This window comes from Cajanus cajan, chromosome 6, assembly GCF_000230855.2.
Source record: "Cajanus cajan strain Asha chromosome 6, NIPB_CcT2T_4, whole genome shotgun sequence".
Taxonomy (NCBI): domain Eukaryota; kingdom Viridiplantae; phylum Streptophyta; class Magnoliopsida; order Fabales; family Fabaceae; genus Cajanus; species Cajanus cajan.
In genome coordinates this window covers 8,286,421-8,307,588 of record NC_138522.1, presented here as the reverse complement: position 1 = coordinate 8,307,588, position 21,168 = coordinate 8,286,421, and the positions used below count along the sequence as shown (strand labels likewise).

The window sequence follows — 21,168 nt, the reverse complement described above, 5'->3', positions numbered from 1 at the left end:
CTTTCCATAATTTTTGCCTTAAATTACATTGAGCCTGCCACTGAAATCATTGTGTGGTATAATCTAATAATAATTTAATTATCTTATAGTTCTTATAGTTATATAAACCTCTATATAAACAGAGGATAAGAACTAAATTGAAAGTAAAAATAATATATATATATATATATATTTACATGAAAAAATAAAAATTATGAAACTATAAAGATTAAATGAATCATTTAACTTCTAATAATTAATATATAAAAAGATTAAAATTTCCATGTGAGAATTGACGAGATCAACTTGTACTGGGTTATTTCAAGTCAATCTGTGGTATCGCAAGAAAAAACAAAAAAATTTGCCTGTGAGAGAACAATATTCAGATGAGAAATTGAATAACAGTGATGTTATGCAGATTTACATCCCCTAAGTTACTGATTGAAGAAATATTTACTGATGTTCCTCAGAAGAACATTACAGAAAGGCAAATTGGGACACAAATCCTAATCCAGCTAATCACAGAGAGATCTTTGATAGTTTGATTTGCTCTACACAGTTTCAATTTCTACATTTTGAGAAACAGAACTTTGTTCCATCCCAGGTGAATGAACCCATGTTCTACAAATGGGACAAAAGGGTGTTTGGAGTATCCAGGAGTCAATACAGTGCACATGGAAGCTGTGGCTGCAATTTGGCAACAACCTGCAGACATCACCAACCTTGAAATTCTCCAAGCAAACAGCACAATCCACGAGGCTCTCTCCCTCCTCATAATCAAAGCAAGGAAGGTTCTTCAGCTCACCAATGTTGTCACCACCAAACATTCTTTTCATGCCACTGTTGTTGTTCTGCCCTTGTGTACCTTCGTTATGACCATCATTATTTTCCCCTCTGAAAGCCCTTCCCACTATGCAGACATGGATCACCACCAAAATAGAAATCCCCGCGAACAATATGATCAAAGAAATTACAATCTCCATCACAGCAATATTCTGAAGAAACCCTTTTCCCCTTCAAACTTGGAGGTGTATGATTCTCATCAAATTTGTTTGCTCCTCAAGGACAAGAAAGTAAAACACAGGTCAAACACTCACAGATTGTACTTGTAGCAACGGTAAGTTACTGGTTGCTTTCATGTTTTATGACAACGCATTTGTTTATATATTAAATAAAATATAATATTCTATAATTTTTTTTTTTAATTGTGAACCGGACAAGATCATATTTAAATACAGAAGATATTAAATAAGAAATATATATTAGTGTCGTAAAATAAAAGGAAGATGAAGAATTAATTAGAGGATTTGACGATTTGTAAGCATACATGGAAAAATACCAAGATCAGAGAGCTGAAAGTTATTTGCCTTTGTGGTTGAGTGCTTCCAACTTGAATTAAGTGTCATCGATCGTGTCGAGACCCAATTCAACAGGTATGGAAATTCACTATAATCAAAACAGAACTAGATAAGATAATAATAATGACAAATATAGATTCTGTAATATGATTACGACATTACATGTTTTAGTTGGTGTTAGGCTATTATATATATTCTAATAAAAATTACGCAAAAAGCTGAAAAATTATCTGCTTTTATGATTGAGCAGATCCAGTTAAATGGAGTCATTGTCATTGATGTGCCATCGATAGAATCAAAACCCTATTCAACATGTATTTCAGTTCGAATAAATTGGGAAGGGTAAAAAAAAAAAAAAAAATCGAGGAGATGGAGATCGAAATCATAATTTTAAAAATTGTACCGGTCATCAAACCGGTTAAGGTACTGAGTTAGTAGGTTAAAAGTTGAACCGATAAGTTATTAGTTGAACCACATAACTCGATTTTTATTATTTTTTTAAAAAAAATCATGTTAAATATATTTTATACTTATAAATTTTAATAAATTCATATCTTATTTTAAATTTCAATTTTTCTATCTTATTTAAAAAAATTTATTTTTATTTTGTAAAAAAATACATAAAAAATTACATGTTAAATTATATATTAATACAAATAAAAAATATAAATAATATGTACATATATAATATGCTTGCAAGTGATATCACAAAATAATATATGTAATATCTACATAGATATTATATTATTAAATATATAATTTAAAATTAATAATATACTATAAAAGTTATTTAAGTTGTATATGTTACAAACAAATACATTAGAACAAGTAGTCATTGTTATATTTAATAAGATTTTTTTGCTCTTCTATTAAGAGATTCAATTTTCATTATTATTTTTGTGGTTTATGATTCCTTAAAAAAAATGTGGTTGAATCGGTTTGACCCACCGGTTCACCGGTTGAACCAAAAAATTGACCGATTCAATCCAATTTAAAACAAGTTGACTGAATAACCAATCTAACTTAAGATTCGGACTGACTGGACTACCGGTTCCCGGTCCAACCGGTTTGACTAGCCAATTCGATCCGATTTTTAAAATACTGCCCAAAACTGAGTTGAAAGAAAAATTGCCCAATGAAGACATAATTTGGGAAGACAAATTGTGCTTCATTTCTCATTTTGATACAGGGACTTTGTTTATCATACAATACCAAAAATAAAATAAAATACAGGGCCTTGGTTACATATACGAGTAGGGACAGTAAGTCGATGGACAGGGTACGGATTTTAATCACTTCTTTATTGTTTTGAAGTTTGTAATATGTATCTATTCTTGTTCTTATATTTGATAGAAAGTTATGAATTCTGTATCTTCATTTTCATTTCCATTGAATATAAATATATTTGTCTTTGTTTTAAAATTAATTAAATATTTTTTTTAAATTATATATATGAAAAAAATTAATATAGAATAATAATTATAAAATATCATTAATTAAATTTCATCTAATATAAATAGAGTAATAATTATATAAATATAAAGTAAATTATGAAAAAAAAGGTAAATTAAATTTATAAAAATTTAAAGTGGGGACAAAAAATGAGGTGAGTAAGTTGTCTCCACTTCCATGCACAATTTTAATAAATATGGTATTATGTGTGATCAGTTAAATAAAATATTTCTCATTAAAATTGGGACAGATTCGAATATTAGTCACAAATACAGATTTATTTGTCATTCATATGTACAAGCTACTACAACCAATTAACTATTAACTGAACTAGTAGACTTATTTAAAAGTTCTTAGAAAGTGAGTTATGAACTTAAAACTTAAACTTATAACTTAATCTTACAAAACTAATTTGTGAAGTGAGGGTTACCCACCACTTAGAAATTATTTTTTTGTCTTATTTCTATAGTTGATGTGAGACTTAAATTTTTCTCAATACACTATTAGATTTGGTAAATATATCAATGGTGGGTGGCTCTTTTTTAAATTGGATTTAAGATAACTAGGGTTGCTCATGCTTAAGTTATTTAAATAATCTAACCATCATCATTTTATAATATCTATAAGTAGTTATTATAACTTAATCATAATCATAATTTTTAATAATTGATTATGATTTAGAATAGTCAATTTTATATTTTTAATAACTAGTTATATAACTGGTTATATTTTTAAAACTACTTATATAATCGGTTTTGAAAGAAAAAAATAAAGAATAATTTTATATTTAATACACTTTTACTATATTTTTATATTTTAACAATCCTCATTATGTAAACTAGCATAAAATAATACTTCATGCCTTTATGAATTTTATGTAAAATATAAAAATAAAATAAATAATAAAAATAATTAATGTTAAATTTGTGTGAGTAGTTAACAATTAAATAGTGTGAGAGGATAAATTTGTTTTTTGAAAGACTAAAATCAAACTTAAAAAATTTTAAAAGTACCAAAAATATATTTCACTCATTTATAATGTAATATATAGAAAAATAAATGATAAAAATAATAAAATTTTATAATTATGTCACATTTTTATATTTAGATACAAAATATATATATTAGAGATAATAATTTCAATTTATTTTTAAAAATAATATAAAAATTATTACACAATTATATATATATATATATATATATATATTTTTTTTTTAAATTTGAACCCCCTTGGTTATGAGATCTTAACAGTTGCACCCTTAAACTACTCTCAAGACCGGCCTGACCATATCACCTCCATTAAGATAATTAATAAGAATTTATAAAGATAACTAATATAAAAAAGTTGTACAATAATTGAATCGTTTGTCATGTACTTTTCTCTTTCTATTGTACTTTAATATATATCAAATGCAGTTAAAGGATGTAGGAAAATATAAATTCCAAAAAAAATGAAAGGGTTCGGTTTGCGATGGATCAGGATTGTTATGCTAAATCCGACTGATCCATTGAACATAATTTTCACGATTGAGCGATCTCTATAATGATGATCAGAGAGCCTGAAAGGTGGAAGGAGTCTCAAACATGGTAAGTGGTTAAAGAGACCATTTAAGGATCTAATACTACCCAAAAACAATGAAAATGTACTATAGTAAGCGGTGATTGAAAATTATGCTAGATGCACTCACGTGTAAGAGAATTGATGATTTCGCCAAAATAGGTGGTTATGCTTAGCAGCTCCTTGGAGCTCCGGTTGGTGGCCAGAAAAATGTCGCAGTACAGGATGAATTTGAGAAGGGAAGTTATGAAAAGAGAGTAAATAAGAAATGAAAATTGAAGGGGGGAAAAATTATAAGGCTATAGTTACCATGTGAAATAGAAGGATTATTGGAAAGATCTTAATTTGGATAAGTGGTTTAGTGGAAATTACTTAACTTCTGATATCATATTTATACTGAAACTCTGTCATAAAGGTACAAAGAAGACGTACAGGAATAAATGACAAAGAATCTAAAAAATAGTAATGAACTTATACAATAATTAATGAACTAGTATTCTAAACATTATGAACTGAACCTATTTCTACAAGACTAACATTCTATAAAAAAGATTACTTTTTCATCTTTAAAAGCATATTAAAGTTCCCATCTTCACTCCATTCCCTATTGTCCACTCTAAGTATACCACACTACATACGCCACAATTTTGTAAAATATTACTACGAGTTTTCAAGCAAACTACTGAAACAGACAGATATGTAGCAAATAGATCCAATTTAATCACATCAATCAAGACTACAAAGTATAATGAAGATCTTGTAAGGTTATAAGGCCAGTCCAGCAACATTGCCAAGCTGAAAGTAGCATTCATACCCACAAAACCCAAATAAAAAAGAAGAATAAAAGAAAACAAGAGTTATGGATTTACATAAGAATTGACACGTTACCAGCTTCTCCTTCCTATACCCTCTATTGTATATTCCTCTTACCTGTCTTCCAAATTCAGTTTTCTTACCATAGATACATATTGATTCTTTGAATAGCTAAAAATCATAATCGTTTGTTGCACTAAGGATCAAGGTCCTCTGTGCTTACGGAAGCAAAAACAACCCTGCTGCTGATCCACAGGGATCATACCTCCACCTTTGGATGTGTCAATAGCTTCCAGCAATGAAACTACCTCGTCCATTTCCGGCCGTTTATCGGGATTGGCATCCCAGCACTTCTTCATTACATTTGCCAGAGAACTTGGGCAACATCTTGGTATTTCTGGTCTCAGATTCTAATATTTCAAACACAAAATAACAATCAAAATCATGGTTTCATCTTTAAAGCAGAATCTATGGTGACGAGAAACACACTTCACAAATGAAAGAATCAAAATCTGAAGTAGATATACCTGGCGAACAACAGCTGAAGTAATCTCTGAGAAACTTAAGTCAGGATATGGCATGTCACAACAATATATTTCCCACAAACAGATGCCAAAACTGTACACATCACATTTCCTGTTATAGGGGTTGCCATTCAGAACCTGTAAACCACCACCCCTTTGTCAAATGAGGGAATAGACAATTACATAAGCTTTGTCTTTGATCAAATTAAATACTATTATATGACCTTTTTCTTTTCTTATTGGCACACTGTTTTCTGCGTTATTAAGGACACCCATTTATACTTATCGAAGAATGCAAGTTATGAATGAAGCTGAAGAAAGAAAAATTAAATCCCCACTCAGATAACACATGGGGACTGAATATTCCCATTTCGGATTAGAATTTAGATCAAGTGAGTTTTGGACACTGCACTAATGCTTCCACTCTGATATATATCCTAGCACAAGAAATTCTACATAGTGGTAAAAGTTTCGGGGGAACTAGTACACACCTCAGGAGCCATGTAACCAAGGGTACCAGTCTCCCCAGTCATGTCATTAGGATTTGACGCTTCAACACGAGCAACCCCAAAATCAGCAATTTTAACAGTGCGCGTCTTATCCAACAGCATGTTCTCTGTCTTTACATCTCTGTGGACAACCTTCTGAGAGTGAAGATAACTCAGCCTGCAAAACCAAGTGAATTCAATTTGAGGGGTTATCTAAAACAAATAACAAGACAGTCTTAGGTCTTATCCTGCTGTACCACAATTACATTGAGTTAAAATTATAGAAAAGATAAATACCCTCTTGCAAGATCAAGTGCCAGCTGGATGACAACCTTAAAAGCTAACTTCCTCCTCCTATTCTTTATTAGGAAAGATTTCAGCGTACCTCCAGCAAGATACTCTACAACTACACAGCAGATATTGCTTGGCATGCTAATTAGACCATTGTCAGTCTGTATCTGTAATTCTGAAGACCCCATTGTCGCCCCTATAAACTAAACAAGAAAGAAAATATTTTTGAGGAACTAGGAAAGAAAATCACTCACAGAAAAATGTATAATGCTCTTTGAAAAGGGGGAGTAGGGATTAAGAAACAATGTCACAAGATAGAACAGGAAAGAGAAAATATTATGAAGAAAGGAGTAGGGAGGAGCATTATGGTTAGCCTTCTTCTCAATATTTACACGATCTTTGGTCCTAGAAAGTAGTAGGACAAAGACCAGGACACATTAATTGTTGCATGAAGATATTGAATATCCTTTCTAGCAGTCAAAAGAAAAGGAAAAAGCCCAATAAGAGGAGAAAATGGCAATAGACACACTCCAAAGAACAGATTAGCCAAAAATGAATAAACATGGAAACTAGAAGCTTTCATGATGAGTAGATTTTAAAAAAAAAATGTTGTTAGGCTTGTTAATTTATTTACAAGCTTTACTCAACATAAATACAGATGCAGAAACAAATGGGAAATATCTATTCACATTCATTTCAATCCTCCAGTACCAAAAGCCTCTCAGGCAGTATCTAATTGGTTTAAAGTGATAGGTATGGTTTTGCTCTATTGACATTCCAATCATATTTTATTGCAATCAAATGGAAAAAAAAAAAAATTTAAGTTGCAATTGAATATATATTGAACGTCAATAGAGCAAAACCACATCTGTTATCACTTACTGTCGGTATCTATCTAATTGGTTTAAAGTGATAGAAGTTTGAATTATAATAACCCGACATTTATTATATAGGATATGGCCGACATAATTATCTTCAAAATTGCTTTTTAAATTTTTTTAACATCTAAAAGATAAGGAACATGAGCTCCGGACCTTGTTAATATGGTCTTGTTATATGCAAGCATTGCAAATAATATTTCTGATAAGATTCTCAACAATCTCATACCAACAATTTCAACTTGCATCTCCTAACACTCTCACCCCACACACACCATTATCTTTAAATTATTCTAACGTCCAAATAAACAAATTTGATTATTGGCATAAAGAATAGGAGGAGAATAAAAATGTAGGATGGGCAAGCTCATATATGGTGACTAAACTTCAAAATAGCAAGAACTACTTGTAGTATTTCCTAAATATACTAGAATTTTCACTAATCAACTAATAAAAAGATCTGGAATATTATTACAGCGGGAAACCTGCATACATCATGCTCTTATAAAACAATTTGCTAGAAGATCAAAGTATTATAAAAAGGCCCGCCATAACAAAAAAGAATCTTATAACACAATTTCTAACAAATTCAAGTTGAACATAAGTCAAGGGAAAGCAGGGAGGTGCGGGGAAGATAGTGACAAAATTTATTAATGAAATCCCTGAAAGCTACATAGGCTGGAATCCTAAACTATTAAGGAAAAAGACCTAAACATCGATAGACTTGAAGTATTAAACCAAATGCAGGTTGGCATAGACATTATATAGGACAGAGGACTTTAAACCTCCTGAAAATGAAATTATCAACACCCAAAAACTTACAGATTACATGCAAAATTATAACTCAAACTATACAACAACAGGAAGAGAAAATTTGAAGCTGAAGAAAGGAAATTCACCTTTGTGACATTAGGATGTTGAAGTTTATGCCAAACAGCAACTTCTTGCGTAAATGCCGACCTGAGTGCATTAATTTCAGCCTCTGTCCGGTGCCCCTCTTCACCCCAGTCCAGCATTTTAACTGCTCATTAATCAAATAATCACAAAATAGTCCTCATTGAAACACGGAAAAGCAAACCACTGCGTCAATCAAGACAATAATGATTCTACTTAAATTATATCCAGCATTCCCTAAAAGACCAAGACCATCAACTGCAATCACATAAATTTCAGATGCATAACACCCAAGTCCGTGTATGAGCCACAGAACTCATAGTAATGGATCCAAAACGACCCATCACCAAATCATCGCAAAAATCCACTTCTTTCAACAGAACACAGTTTCCCCTATGAAGACGAGTAAAGGAATTGACCACATTCAACAATAAACCAATCTCGTTTTTTTATATTTTTAGTAATACATTGATTGATGCCTATTTACTCAACATAACCCACAACATCATTGGTTTATGTTCGAGATCCTACATTAACCTGTAATATAAACAAGATAATTTATATAAACGGGTAACGCCCACTCCATGATTGAATTATGCATGAACTCACATTTTATCAAGACCTATCACAGGAATTATTTTTAGGCATATCAAGTCACATCACAAGTTATACACTTTTATGGAATACCTTCCACACGTCCAATTCTGCAAATGCGAAAGAGTGTGACAGAGATCTCACATTGAATACTGAAATGATCAAAATAATGTATCTATGCATGCAACAACCCAAGGAGAAATCGAAAGGAAAAAGAGCGAAATCCGGTGAAGACGGGCTTTCAAACGAAACACGGAGTTCTAACTGTAGCGTAAAACGGATCTTAGAGGAAAAAGAGAGTTGAACTTGCCGGCAACATCTTGGCCATCGTAGATGCCACGGTGGACAGTGCCGAAAGTGCCGCGAGCTATGACACTCTTGATGATGAGGTTAGAAGGGTCAATTTCCCAGTCCTGGCGCTGCTTCTTGAAGGTGGGAGCACCGCCAGAAGCAGCAGTTCCGGCGACACCTTTGAACTTAGCGGCGGTGGCAAAGGAGCTAGAGTGACGAGCATGATCAGAGGCGGAATCGTCGTCCTCCTTCTGCTTCATGAGCACCTTGCTGAGGTGGCGCTCGAGCTGCTCATCGATGCTCTTGAGATCAATCTGATCCGCCCTGACGAACCCATCACTAGCTTCCTTCATCTTTGTGCAGTGTAAGTTGTGGGGGGAATGGAGGAGCGTGAAAAGAGGGGGAATTTAGAAGCGTTGAGCGAGATATGGTTGTGGGCGTTTGAGTTGTCGTTTGATGATGTTGGCGTTGCTGTTTCTTGGCTCCGCAAAATTGCCACGGTCGCTCCAATTATCCATGTGGGCACATGGAATTGCCTGCGTAAAACGTGTGACTCTGCCCCACCCGGTCTCCTTCCCCGCCTCAGCTCCTCCCTTACTTGTTTCTCACTCTCATCTTTTGCATTTATTGCCTCTCTTTTTTATTAACTCCATTGCCGTTACCTCTTCTATTTCACAGAGTAAAAACGTTTCAGTCGGCACTGCAAGACAAATTTCCCAACACATTTTCAACTTTTTTTAATGCTTTTTATTTCTTCTTTCTTTTCCAGAAAAGTTCCGGTGAGTTACCTATGGTGGCTCGCATCACAAGAAGCATATTTCATTATAATTTCCAAAAAGATAATTTTAACCTCATAAATTATGGTGAATTTTAATTAATTTTAAAATATTTTTTTAGAAATATAACTATTTTTAAGATTTTTTTTAAACGACTTTTAAATTTTAGATTTTAATTAAAATTTTATCTAGTTGGGATAGTTGAGCTGCACAAGATACATTTCATGCATACAAAGAACGAGACTGAAACTTCCAAACCAAGTTATTTTCCAGAATTGAGACTTACAAACTACATTTCTACAATTTAATCCTCTATGACATCGTGTGATCCAAACGTCCTATATAGAGTTATATATATGATATCAAGTTGATCTTGATTTTTAATAGAAAGATAAGACAAAATACATAAACAGTTATAATAAAAAACACATTTTTCTCAAAATATTTATTGTAACAAAATATCATAAATATATATATATATATATATCAAATAAATATTATACAAAAAAAATTCACATATATTTATTATTTGATTAAAAATACTTGTAATTATTATAAAAATCTCTCAAATATTTTATAAAATCATTTTAATTAATTAAAAAAATTATAATAAAATAGCTCCATTAAATATAAAAATGAATAATAATTAAAAAAATTATATTAGTAAAAAATTTAGGGTGTTACAATTATGATGTATATATTTAGTATAAAAATCAATCAAAACTATATTTATAATTATTACATGTGTGTCCATTTAATTATTTACTTAAAATTTTTAGTGAATTTTATCCACAGATATTGTCATGTATGAATTTTTTTGTCATTCTTAGTTCTTGCCAATGTTTTTAAAATTGGATCAGTCATTAAATCGATCTAGACACTAATTTAAAGTTCAATAATTTAAATATGATATTAATATTAATAAAATAATAATTATTATTATTATCAATACAAAAATAATATTAAATAAAAATAACATCATAATCTTATAATACTAAAAATTAAAATATTTATTGTAACAAAATATCATATATATATATATATATATATATATATCTAATAAATATTATACAAAAAAATTTCACATATATTTATTATTTGATTAAAAATACTTGTAATTATTATAAAAATCTCTCAAATATTTTATAAAATCATTTTAATTAATTAAAAAATTATAATAAAATAGCTCCATTAAATATAAAAATGAATAATAATTAAAAAAATTATATTAGTAAAAAATTTAGGGTGTTACAATTATGATGTATATATTTAGTATAAAAATCAATCAAACTATATTTCTAATTATTACATGTGTGTCCATTTAATTATCTACTTAAAAAATTTTAGTGGATTTTATCCACAGATATTGTCATGTATGAATTTTTTTGTCATTCTTAGTTCTTGCCAATGTTTTTAAAATTGGATCAGTCATTAAATCGATCTAGACACTAATTTAAAGTTCAATAATTTAAATATGATAAATTAATATTAATAAAATAATAATTATTATTATTATCAATACAAAAATAATATTAAATAAAAATAACATCATAATTTTATAATACTAAAAATTAAAATAAAATATTATTTATAAATTTTTAACATTTAATGTGATATAAATTAGAGTTCTAAACAAAATATAATATAATATTCAAGTCTATTTTTTAAATTATTTTTAATATTCAATTTCAATTTTTATAATATTTTTTCTCTTCAATGTTTAGTCGGTATAAGTTTATATTTTTTTTCTTCTAATTTTCGTTGTTAGTACAAAGTTACATGAACTAACAATGAAAGAAAAGTTATAATATTTAAGGAACTAAAATTAGAAAAATGCATATTTATAAGGAAAAAAATTAAATTAAAATATTTATAGGAACTAAAGTTGAGAAAACATGAACTTCCACAAACTAAATTCATATCTAAATCAAAATGAACAAAATTATTTTAAATTATCAAAATTAAGAAAATAAAACTTATACATTATAAACATATAAATTATATTTAACATTTATGATGACATATAAGTGGGTTTAAAATATATATGTATGTATATATATATGAGTGAAAATTCAGTTACATCAAGAGTAACTCTTAAAGGAGTTACTTATTAATTAGTGCAATTACGTTATATATTAAATTTCTTATTCAATAAATTAAGTGTAAAAATTTTTATATTTGATCTTTTAATCAATAAATTTTAATTTAATGGTTAAATTGTTGAAGTTCAATGAGCTTCGTGAATTATCGAATACAATAATTCTATCAATAGACGTGTGTATGTGCGTGTATATATATATATATATATATATATATATATATATATATATATATATATATATATATATATTGGACAAGATAAGAGGCTAAGGAAAATAATCCTAAAGCAATTTATGAGAGACTTATTATCTAAATTTGTGAGGGGTTTATTAGTAATTTGTGAGGGACTTGTTCTCTAAATTTGTGAGACATTTACAAGGGTTTTGCAAGGAACATATTTGTTTATTTGTGAAGGAATGGCGAAAAAACTTTTCCCTCCCTAATTTGCAAAAGATTTGCGAAGTATTTGCGAGGACTATACTTATAGCTCATTAGCGAGGGATTTGTGACACAAAAACTCCCTCACTATGTGAAAAAGATTAATTTTAAATTTTTGCTAACAATTTGGAGAGGGATTTGCGAAGGCCTAAGTTTGGTACTAGATAAGTATTAACTTTAGCGAGGGATTTGCGAGGAGATAAAAGTTGGTCACAAAATGATCACTATTTAGCGAGAGAATTTAGCAAGGAGTATATTTCAAGCTAATTGCTCGCTAATTAGCAAGGTATTAGAGAGGAACATCCTCTCTAATCCCTCGCTAATTAGCGAGCAATTAGCTTGAAATATACCCCTCGCTAAATTCCCTCGCTAATCCACGAAATTCTTGTAGTATAAATTGTCTATTACCACCAAGTAACGGCAAGATGTCAGTTAGTTGGCTATATTGAGCCATAAATTCATATCCTTGTTGATGGTTGTATATCTGCCACTAATTAAATATTTTCATTATAAAAGTCCTAGCTGAATTATAGCTGAATTGTAAATTATTTATATGTGCACAATTCACTATATATAAAACAATACTTATGTTTTTGATTTGGAAATATTATATTTAATATTTTTATTCATTAATTTGCACCTTTTTTCGAATAAAAATTCATACATAAGTAATACACTCACTATCATGATCATTGTAGTAACATTAAATGAGAAATTAAAAATAGATAGTAAAAGAGAGGATTCAACCCACATATAGCAATAATTCATTTTAATAAATAGCAAGATTTTATGACATTTTCAACACTATTAAAAGTTAAAGTAAATAATAGCAAAATAATTCATTCTTCCAACTAGCTAAGTAGTTTGATCGTCACTCCCATGATACTTAAAATATAGCTAAAAAACATAAAAATAAAATAAAATAAACAACAAAGTTAACTTGATTTCAGTGATTTGAAAACAATTTATACAAAATGAGTTGAATTTTGTTTAGATTAATCACCTTGGCAACGAACAAAATGAAAGTCAATTAAACAAGAAATAAAGCAAATTTGAATGAATCATAAAAAAGAAAGCCAATTAACATAAAAGAAAAAAAATGCACCAATTTGGGCTTAACTTGGAAGCTAAAATTTGTATATTTTAATTGACTATAAAAGGAAAATCAATGTCAAAGAGAAGAAAGGTTAAAATCATAGAAGGTTTTTAAATTTCATAAACAAATTTGAAGTTAATCAATTGTACACTAAAATTTACTTATCTCTACAAGATATATACTGATATAACTACAAGTAGCTTAAGATGAAGAAAATGTAGTATTATATAATCCAAAATTTATGAAATGAAGATAACAATATTGATATCGAAAAATACTAATTAATAGTAAGAAAAATTTTAATTTCACCTATTAGAGCCCTACTCCTTTAGACATTCTCAGTCCACCACTAGTTTACTTTTCACATGATTTTTCATAGTTTGTGCTCCTTCCAAAAGTTACATTAGCTCAAGGTTTCTATCATAGTATGCTCACAAGTTTTCTATTAAATACAAATAAAGCATTCATACCAAGCCAATCATGATGTTATTTATAGCTCTCCAATCTGTACACACCCTCCATTTCCCATTTTTCTTGGACACTAATAGGACAGAGACAATACAAGGGCTAAGGTTCTTTAGAATCAATCCTTCTTCAACAAGTCTTTAACTTGACTTTCAATCTCTTTTGTTTTTTGGGTGTTTTTACTATAAGTAGGCCTATTGGGTAGGCTAACTCCAGGAATCAAGTCAATTTGATATTCTATTTCTCTTAAAGGTGGAAGTTCACTAGGAATTCTCTTAGGAAATAAATCATCAAATTCATTTAAAAGATTTTGAACCCTATTAGGAAGACAATTAAGTTCAAGACTAGTGGTAGCTAGTGTCTCTTTAATGTAGAGAAGGTAAAGAGGTTGTTCTACTAGAAGTGTTTGTTTTATTTCATGTTTGAGAGAAAATTGACTTTTAGGAACAATTACCTTAGAGGAGATACCTTTCTCCAACTTAATTACCTCATCTTTCTCCCTACTAATACTTAATTTTTTTTTTGCTTTCTTTTATTCACTATTTATTATCTTTTTCATTATGAGTTTATCCTTTAAGACTTGTGAAGGTAATATAAGAGTCAACACAAATTTCTCTCCTATATGAGTGAGACTTATTTTGTTAGTAAGGCCATCATGGATAACCTTACTATCATATTATCAAGGTCTACCAAATAATACATGACTTGCCTCCATGTGTATGATATCACATAAAACGTTGTCTTTATACTTCACAATGGTGACAAAAATGATTATTTGTTCCTTGACTTCTAATGGTCCATCTTCATTTAACAATTGTAATTTGTAAGCTTTAGGATGGACAAAAGGAGTCAAGTTAAGCTTGTCAAGCAACCTTGAGAAACAAAAACTATTACATGAATCACTATCCACAATGAGAGAACAAGTATTTTCCAAAAATTTGCATCTAGAATGAAATAGGTTCTCTCTTTAGGATAGGTCTTGCTCATGGGGTTAGTTAGCAAGTAACCTTCTAATAAACAATAAGTCTCCTTCACATGGAGAGATTTCTTCACTAGAGTCTATGACTTCTTCCCCACTAGAAGATGAAGAAGAAGATGCAATATTGTTACTACTATAAATGTCATTGTCTCTCAAAATCATAGTTTTCTTAGTAGAGCATTAGGAGGCTATGTGTCCTCTCCCTAGACATTTAAAGTATTTGATATTAATTGTCTTAGACTCCATTGAAAATTTTTCTCTTAGTTTTTCTTTTTCTTTTTATTTTTCTAATGACCTATCTACCTTAGGTTGATAGGAGTGCCCTTTTTTTCTTGAAGTCTTTTATAGGGTATGAGGTGGTAGATTCTTTCCTAAGATTATGCTTCCTCTTTAGTTGTTGTTCTACCCTCACACAAAGTTGAACTAATTCATTAAGATCTCTATAGGGTAATAGTTCAACTTGATCCTTAATTTCTAGGTTAATGCCACTTTGGAACCTAGCAATGGTGGTTATGTTCTCTTCCTTATTCTAACTTTCATCATGAGCAACTCCATTTGTTGCCTATACTCCTCCACATTTAGACTTCTTTGTTGGAGTTTTTGAAACTTTTACATTAACTTTCTTTCATAATAAAAAGGTATATGCCTTCTTTTAAAGGCACTTCTTAGCTCATTCCAATATTGGATTAGAGGCTCATGATGTACTATTCTTTCTCTTGTAAGGGAAATCTATTAATGCATGGCATACCCTTGAGACCTTATGGTAGCCATGGGAACTTTCTTCTCTTCACTCACATTGTAGTAAATGAAGAGTTGTTCCACCTTCCTCTCCCAATCTAGATAATCTTTTACAAGAGTGTTCTTCTTGTCTAAGATAATGTTGCTAAGGGATTTTCACTACAAGAAATTTTAGAATTACAGACGACCAAAATCCGTGAGTAACTCAAAAAATCCGTGGGTAACACTTTGTTTTCGACGGGTTATAGACAAACAATAATTTGTCGATAAATTGGTCGTATGAAACATTTACCGATGGATTTTCAGTCGTGGGTAACTTTTTGACGACTTTATCGACGAATACATTCATGGGTATTGTTGATAATATTTTTAAAAAAATCAGTTTGAAATTGTATTAAATAAAACCCTTATTTAGTGTAACACTCCTCAGATCTGACCTTTCAACGGCTCCACTCCACGACATTTCACGCAACTCCTCATTGATCAGAACCCTTCACCGATCAGAACCCTTCGTGGATAGCCTTTTTTGAGATATCCGTATGCTTTTAGGATCAAAGATTAACCCCACAAATGAACACAAGACTTTTCAGCGTGCCTTGTCTTCACTAGTACATTTTTTTGAAAAACTTCTCAAAAGGTGATCCATCCCTAAATTATTCCATGTCAAGCATGCTTAACTGTGAAATTCTTATGGAAAAAGCTACCAAAGAGTATATGCATCTTATTGGTATAGATAATACAAATTAATTCTTCTAAGTCATTCTCAACTATACAATCTCATATTTGTACAATCTCTGGATCCCTCTCATTCTAATATATTTCACAAGTTACAATATAATATAATACTATAATTTTTATGTAAATTAAAAAATGCTAGTATTTTAGTTTGTGTATTTAACAAGTTACATTTTTATTATATATAATTAAAATTTATAATAAATTCTATATAAAAAATAAATATTATAGTTAATCAATAAATCATATTTAAAATTTGTATAAATATATATTAAATTAAAATAGTAACTAATCAAAGAATAATTAACTTCTATACATAAAGCACAAATGTCTTTCTTGTGTCATAACGTTTTTAGAGACTTTTTTTTAACTAGAATAATTTTATATTTTTTTTTATAATTTTTATCTAATTTAGTTTTTATTTATTATTATTACTTATAAATTAATTTTATTATTTTTAACATAAATTATGAATAAAAAAATAATTACTCACGGATATATCCGCGGGTAATTACCCATAGATAAATCCGTCGATAATCCCGTGAGTATTGTTGATAATATTTTTAAAAAATTATTTCAAAATTGTATTAAATAAAAACCTTGTTTAATGCAACACCCATCATATTTGACCTCTCAACAGCTCTACTCCACGACACTTCACACTATTCTCAATCTTTTTTATAAAAAAAAAGAAATCTATATTCATATTTAAAATTTAAATATATATATATATATATATATATATATATTAAATTAAAATTAGTAACTAATTAAAGATAATTAACTTCTATATATAAAACACAAATGTCTATCTTGTGTCATAGGATTTTTAGATACTTTTCTTTGACTAGAAGAATTTTATATATTTTTTTATTTCTTATCTAATTTAGTTTTTATTTATTATAATTACTTATGAACTATTTTTATTATTTTTAACAAATTATTAATAAAAAATAATTACCCATGGATATATCTGCTGATAATTATCTATGGATTAATTACCCACGAATATATTCGTCGATAATTACCCACGGATAAATCTGTCTGTAATTATGGATACATCCATCAGTAATTACCCACGGATATATCCGTCGGTAATTCCATGGGTATTGTTGATAACATTTTTAAAAAACTATTTCAAGATTGTATTGAATAACAACCTTATTTAGTGCAACACCCCTCAGATTTGACCTCTTAGCGGCTCCACTCCACGACACTTCACACTAATGTCAATCTTTGTTTTTTTTTAAAGAATTTATATTCATACTTAAATTTAAATAAATATATATTAAATTAAAATTAGTAACTAATCAAAGAATAATTAACTTCTATATATAAAGCACAAATGTTTTTCTTGTGTCATAGTATTTTTAGAGACTTTTCTTTAACTAGAAGAATTTTATATATATTTTTAATTTCTTATCTAATTTAGTTTTTATTTATCATAATTACTTATGAATTAATTTTATTATTTTTGAAATAAATTATTAAAAAAAAATAATTACCCACAGATACATCCGTTGGTAATAACGTCTGTAATTTCATGGGTATTGTTGATAATATTTTTTAAAAAATCATTTAAAAATTTTATTAAATAACAGTCTTATTTTATTAAAAATAATATATTTCAAAATTGGTAAAATTATTATAAATGTTAAGAATTACCTTTTAATTTTAGACTATCATACATCAATATCATTTCACTAATTATATATTTCTCAATTTAAATAAAATTAACTATATATAATAATAAAATTTATTGATAGTAAATTATTATTTTATACTATTATTTAATTATAAATTATATATATATATATATATATATATATATATATATATAATAGTTGCTATGGGAAATTAATTAGCATGAGAAAATTAGTTAAGTATTTAAGAATTTAATTTGTTAATCTTTTATCATTATACTTTTTAAAGTTACTGATGAACTTTTTTACATTTTCGATGAACAATGTTTTAAACAGATAATCTGTAGGAAATATCTGTCTTAAACATCATAATTTTTCCACGAAAAAAATTCGCGGGTAACATCCATATGAAATTTTAGATGGAAAAATCTTTGGGTAATATCTGTTGGAATTGTTTATATTTCAGACGGACACATATTCGTCAGAAAAATCCGTCAGTAATGTCATTTTTTAAATGGATATTTATCCGTGGAAAAAAGCTCGTCGATAATGAGTTTTTTTTGTAGTGTTTTGATAATAGTTATCATCATGATGACTACTATAAAACCCTTCACTTGGAGTGATGTGGGTATGTGTATGTTGACTTTTAGGCCTAGAGGTTTTTTCAATATGCGTGCCTCTAAAAGGCTTGGAAGGCTCTTCACCATCATAGTTTCTAGGCTTGGAAGGTCCAACATCATCATGGCCTTTAGACTGGCTACTTTCACCTTCCATCACTAACATAGCCAACAACTCTCTTATGTTTTCATTTTTTTTTCATTTTTATTTTTTTTCTCCTAATATATTCTTTTAACTCCCTAAGTTCTTCCTTATTACCTTTTTTACTACTATGGGAATTTTGACCATGCATACTACTATGATGAGAATGATGGTCATTCAAGAAATTTTTTCACAAAGATTTGAAAATAGTTAACAAAAATAGTGAGAAAGGTTTTCATAAAGGAAAGTTCAAGTGTGTGTGTATACGAATCCTTAGTAGACAAGAATATAGCCTTCTAAACAAATTGAATAAGGAAGAAAAGCTCCTAAAAAAATATAATAACAACAAAACAAGTAAAGGAAAGCAATTAAACGATTAAGGTGGAAGCCTAAACAACACTTGGAACCCCTAAGAGCACTTTCATAAGTACTAAACAAACTATGAAAGCTAGTAAACTAGACATGTCCCTAGTGGAAGCCTAAGTGACACTTGGAGCCCCTTAGAAAACTTCCACAAGCACTAATGTTTAAGGTATTAGAAGTAAGACAACTTAGGATAAATGGGAGAACACCATAAGCTTCCCAAGATACCCTTAAGAGCCAAATACAAGTTTAAGAGAACAAAGAAATAGAAAAGAGTTTAAGCAACAAACAAAGATAAATGAAACTCAATAAAACACAAACAAAATACAAATGTCATGCAAAATCAACAAATAGAGACAAACTTAGAGATAGATTTGGTGACAAATTTGCTTCAAAGGGAAAATTTTGTCTCTAATTCCGTTACTAATCTCCTTTCTTCAAATTGTTCCTACAAAATAAGCACACAAGTTAGCCGCACAAAGGTGTTTCTCTCAAGATTGGAGGTGCCTCAATCTCTCCAAGTTGCTGGCCCCTTTGAAGTGGTTTCAATATATCTCAAGTTATCCAAGTCTTTCAAGTTATGAGTCCTTGAAAGTACACCTACACCACAAGAATGGACAACACACCAAGAGAAACAAGAAGTCAACAACCAAAATTGAAAGTGCACAACTAAGAAAGGATAAACTCAAATAGAAAGAGATGTGACAAACTGAAAGAAGTCTTAAAGACACAAAGCAAGAAATAAATGACAATTTCAACACTAGCTTTGAAAGAAAAGGCCCTAAAAATGACTCTAGAGTTGATTACAAAATGAAACAAAAATTTGTGCAATTAATTTAAATAATTAGACTGTATTTCCAGTCACTAAAAATAGAGGATAAAGCCAAGAAATAAGTTCCATAAATATAAGGCTAAGTGTGTTCTAAAACTTGTTTTGTTTTTCTCACTTTTTCACTAACTTTTTGTATACTTTCTTTTTCTTTGGTTTCCTTCTTGGCTCTTTCTTTATTTTTTTAAAATGAATGTGATCACTAAAAACAGAGGCCAAAACTAGGAACAAATGGTTTAGGAGGGGTGGAGAAAATCTATATAAAGTGTGAGTGTACTAGAGAAGTTTTAAGGACACTTGGAGCTAGTTTTGGCTCTAGTTTTATCTTAGTTTTGTACACTTCTTTTTGTTATTTTTTTTCACACTTTATAATCAGGTTTTAATGTTCAATTAAATCACAAAAGACTCAAGGAATTTCTAGCCTTAAATTGCTAAGTAAGAGTTAGCAAGTGAGGTTCACAAAAATATGACACTAGAACATGTTAGATCTAATAACATGCATGCATATGATTCATATAATGAGCACTTATAATGTGCAGCCAACAATGTTTATGATTCTAAAATAGAGAATAATGCTCCAAAAATTCAAAATAAAAAGGCACACAATGAAAGTGATGACATATAAAGACTAAACAAGACAACTAGACAAAATTGCATGAAATAGAAAATTAAAAAAACACTTAATCATACATTTTTGCTTTAAAATTTTGTTTTGACCAAATATTAATGGATTCAATCAAGATATAAGCAAAACCTGAAAAATAAAAGGCTAGTTCATAGAATATCTAAAGCACACAATGAAGATTGATTCATATGAATAGATGTATGAATCAAAAACTACTAGACAAAGTGAATTGTTCTATAGATCTATATATGTGACACGCGAACAATTGTAATCCATACAAACACAATACAATCAAGGTACAAACATTTTGACCAAACAAAAACTCAAAAGAAGCTATGGAAAGAGTTTACCAAGAGGACCTTACTCTTAATACCAAATGATGGAAACTCTAGGGGAAACAAGATTGATGTAGCTTCTCCTTCAAGCTTCTAGGGAAGGATCTTCACTTCTTGGACTCCTTCAAGCTTCTTCAATGGCTTCCATAGATGTTAAAAGCCATTTT

General features: G+C 29.3%; 1 protein-coding gene and 1 non-coding gene across 2 annotated transcripts; both read right to left on the bottom strand.

Annotated features, from left to right (window-relative positions):
• Positions 1-360: 360 nt before the first annotated feature.
• LOC109811061 (uncharacterized) lies at positions 361-2,948 on the bottom strand. Its single transcript, XR_014434511.1, has 2 exons — positions 1,319-2,948; positions 361-1,034 (listed from the first exon to the last, which is right to left on the bottom strand). It is a non-coding gene; the product is annotated as an uncharacterized LOC109811061 (transcript).
• Positions 2,949-5,045: 2,097 nt separating this feature from the next.
• On the bottom strand, positions 5,046-9,828 carry LOC109811093 (serine/threonine-protein kinase 52). Its single transcript, XM_020374725.3, has 6 exons — positions 9,140-9,828; positions 8,241-8,362; positions 6,470-6,666; positions 6,176-6,350; positions 5,688-5,822; positions 5,046-5,570 (listed from the first exon to the last, which is right to left on the bottom strand). Exons 1-6 carry the CDS (start codon positions 9,471-9,473, stop codon positions 5,364-5,366), a joined length of 1,170 nt encoding a protein of 389 aa, XP_020230314.1. The 5' UTR covers positions 9,474-9,828; the 3' UTR covers positions 5,046-5,363.
• Between the last annotated feature and the right edge of the window lie 11,340 nt (positions 9,829-21,168).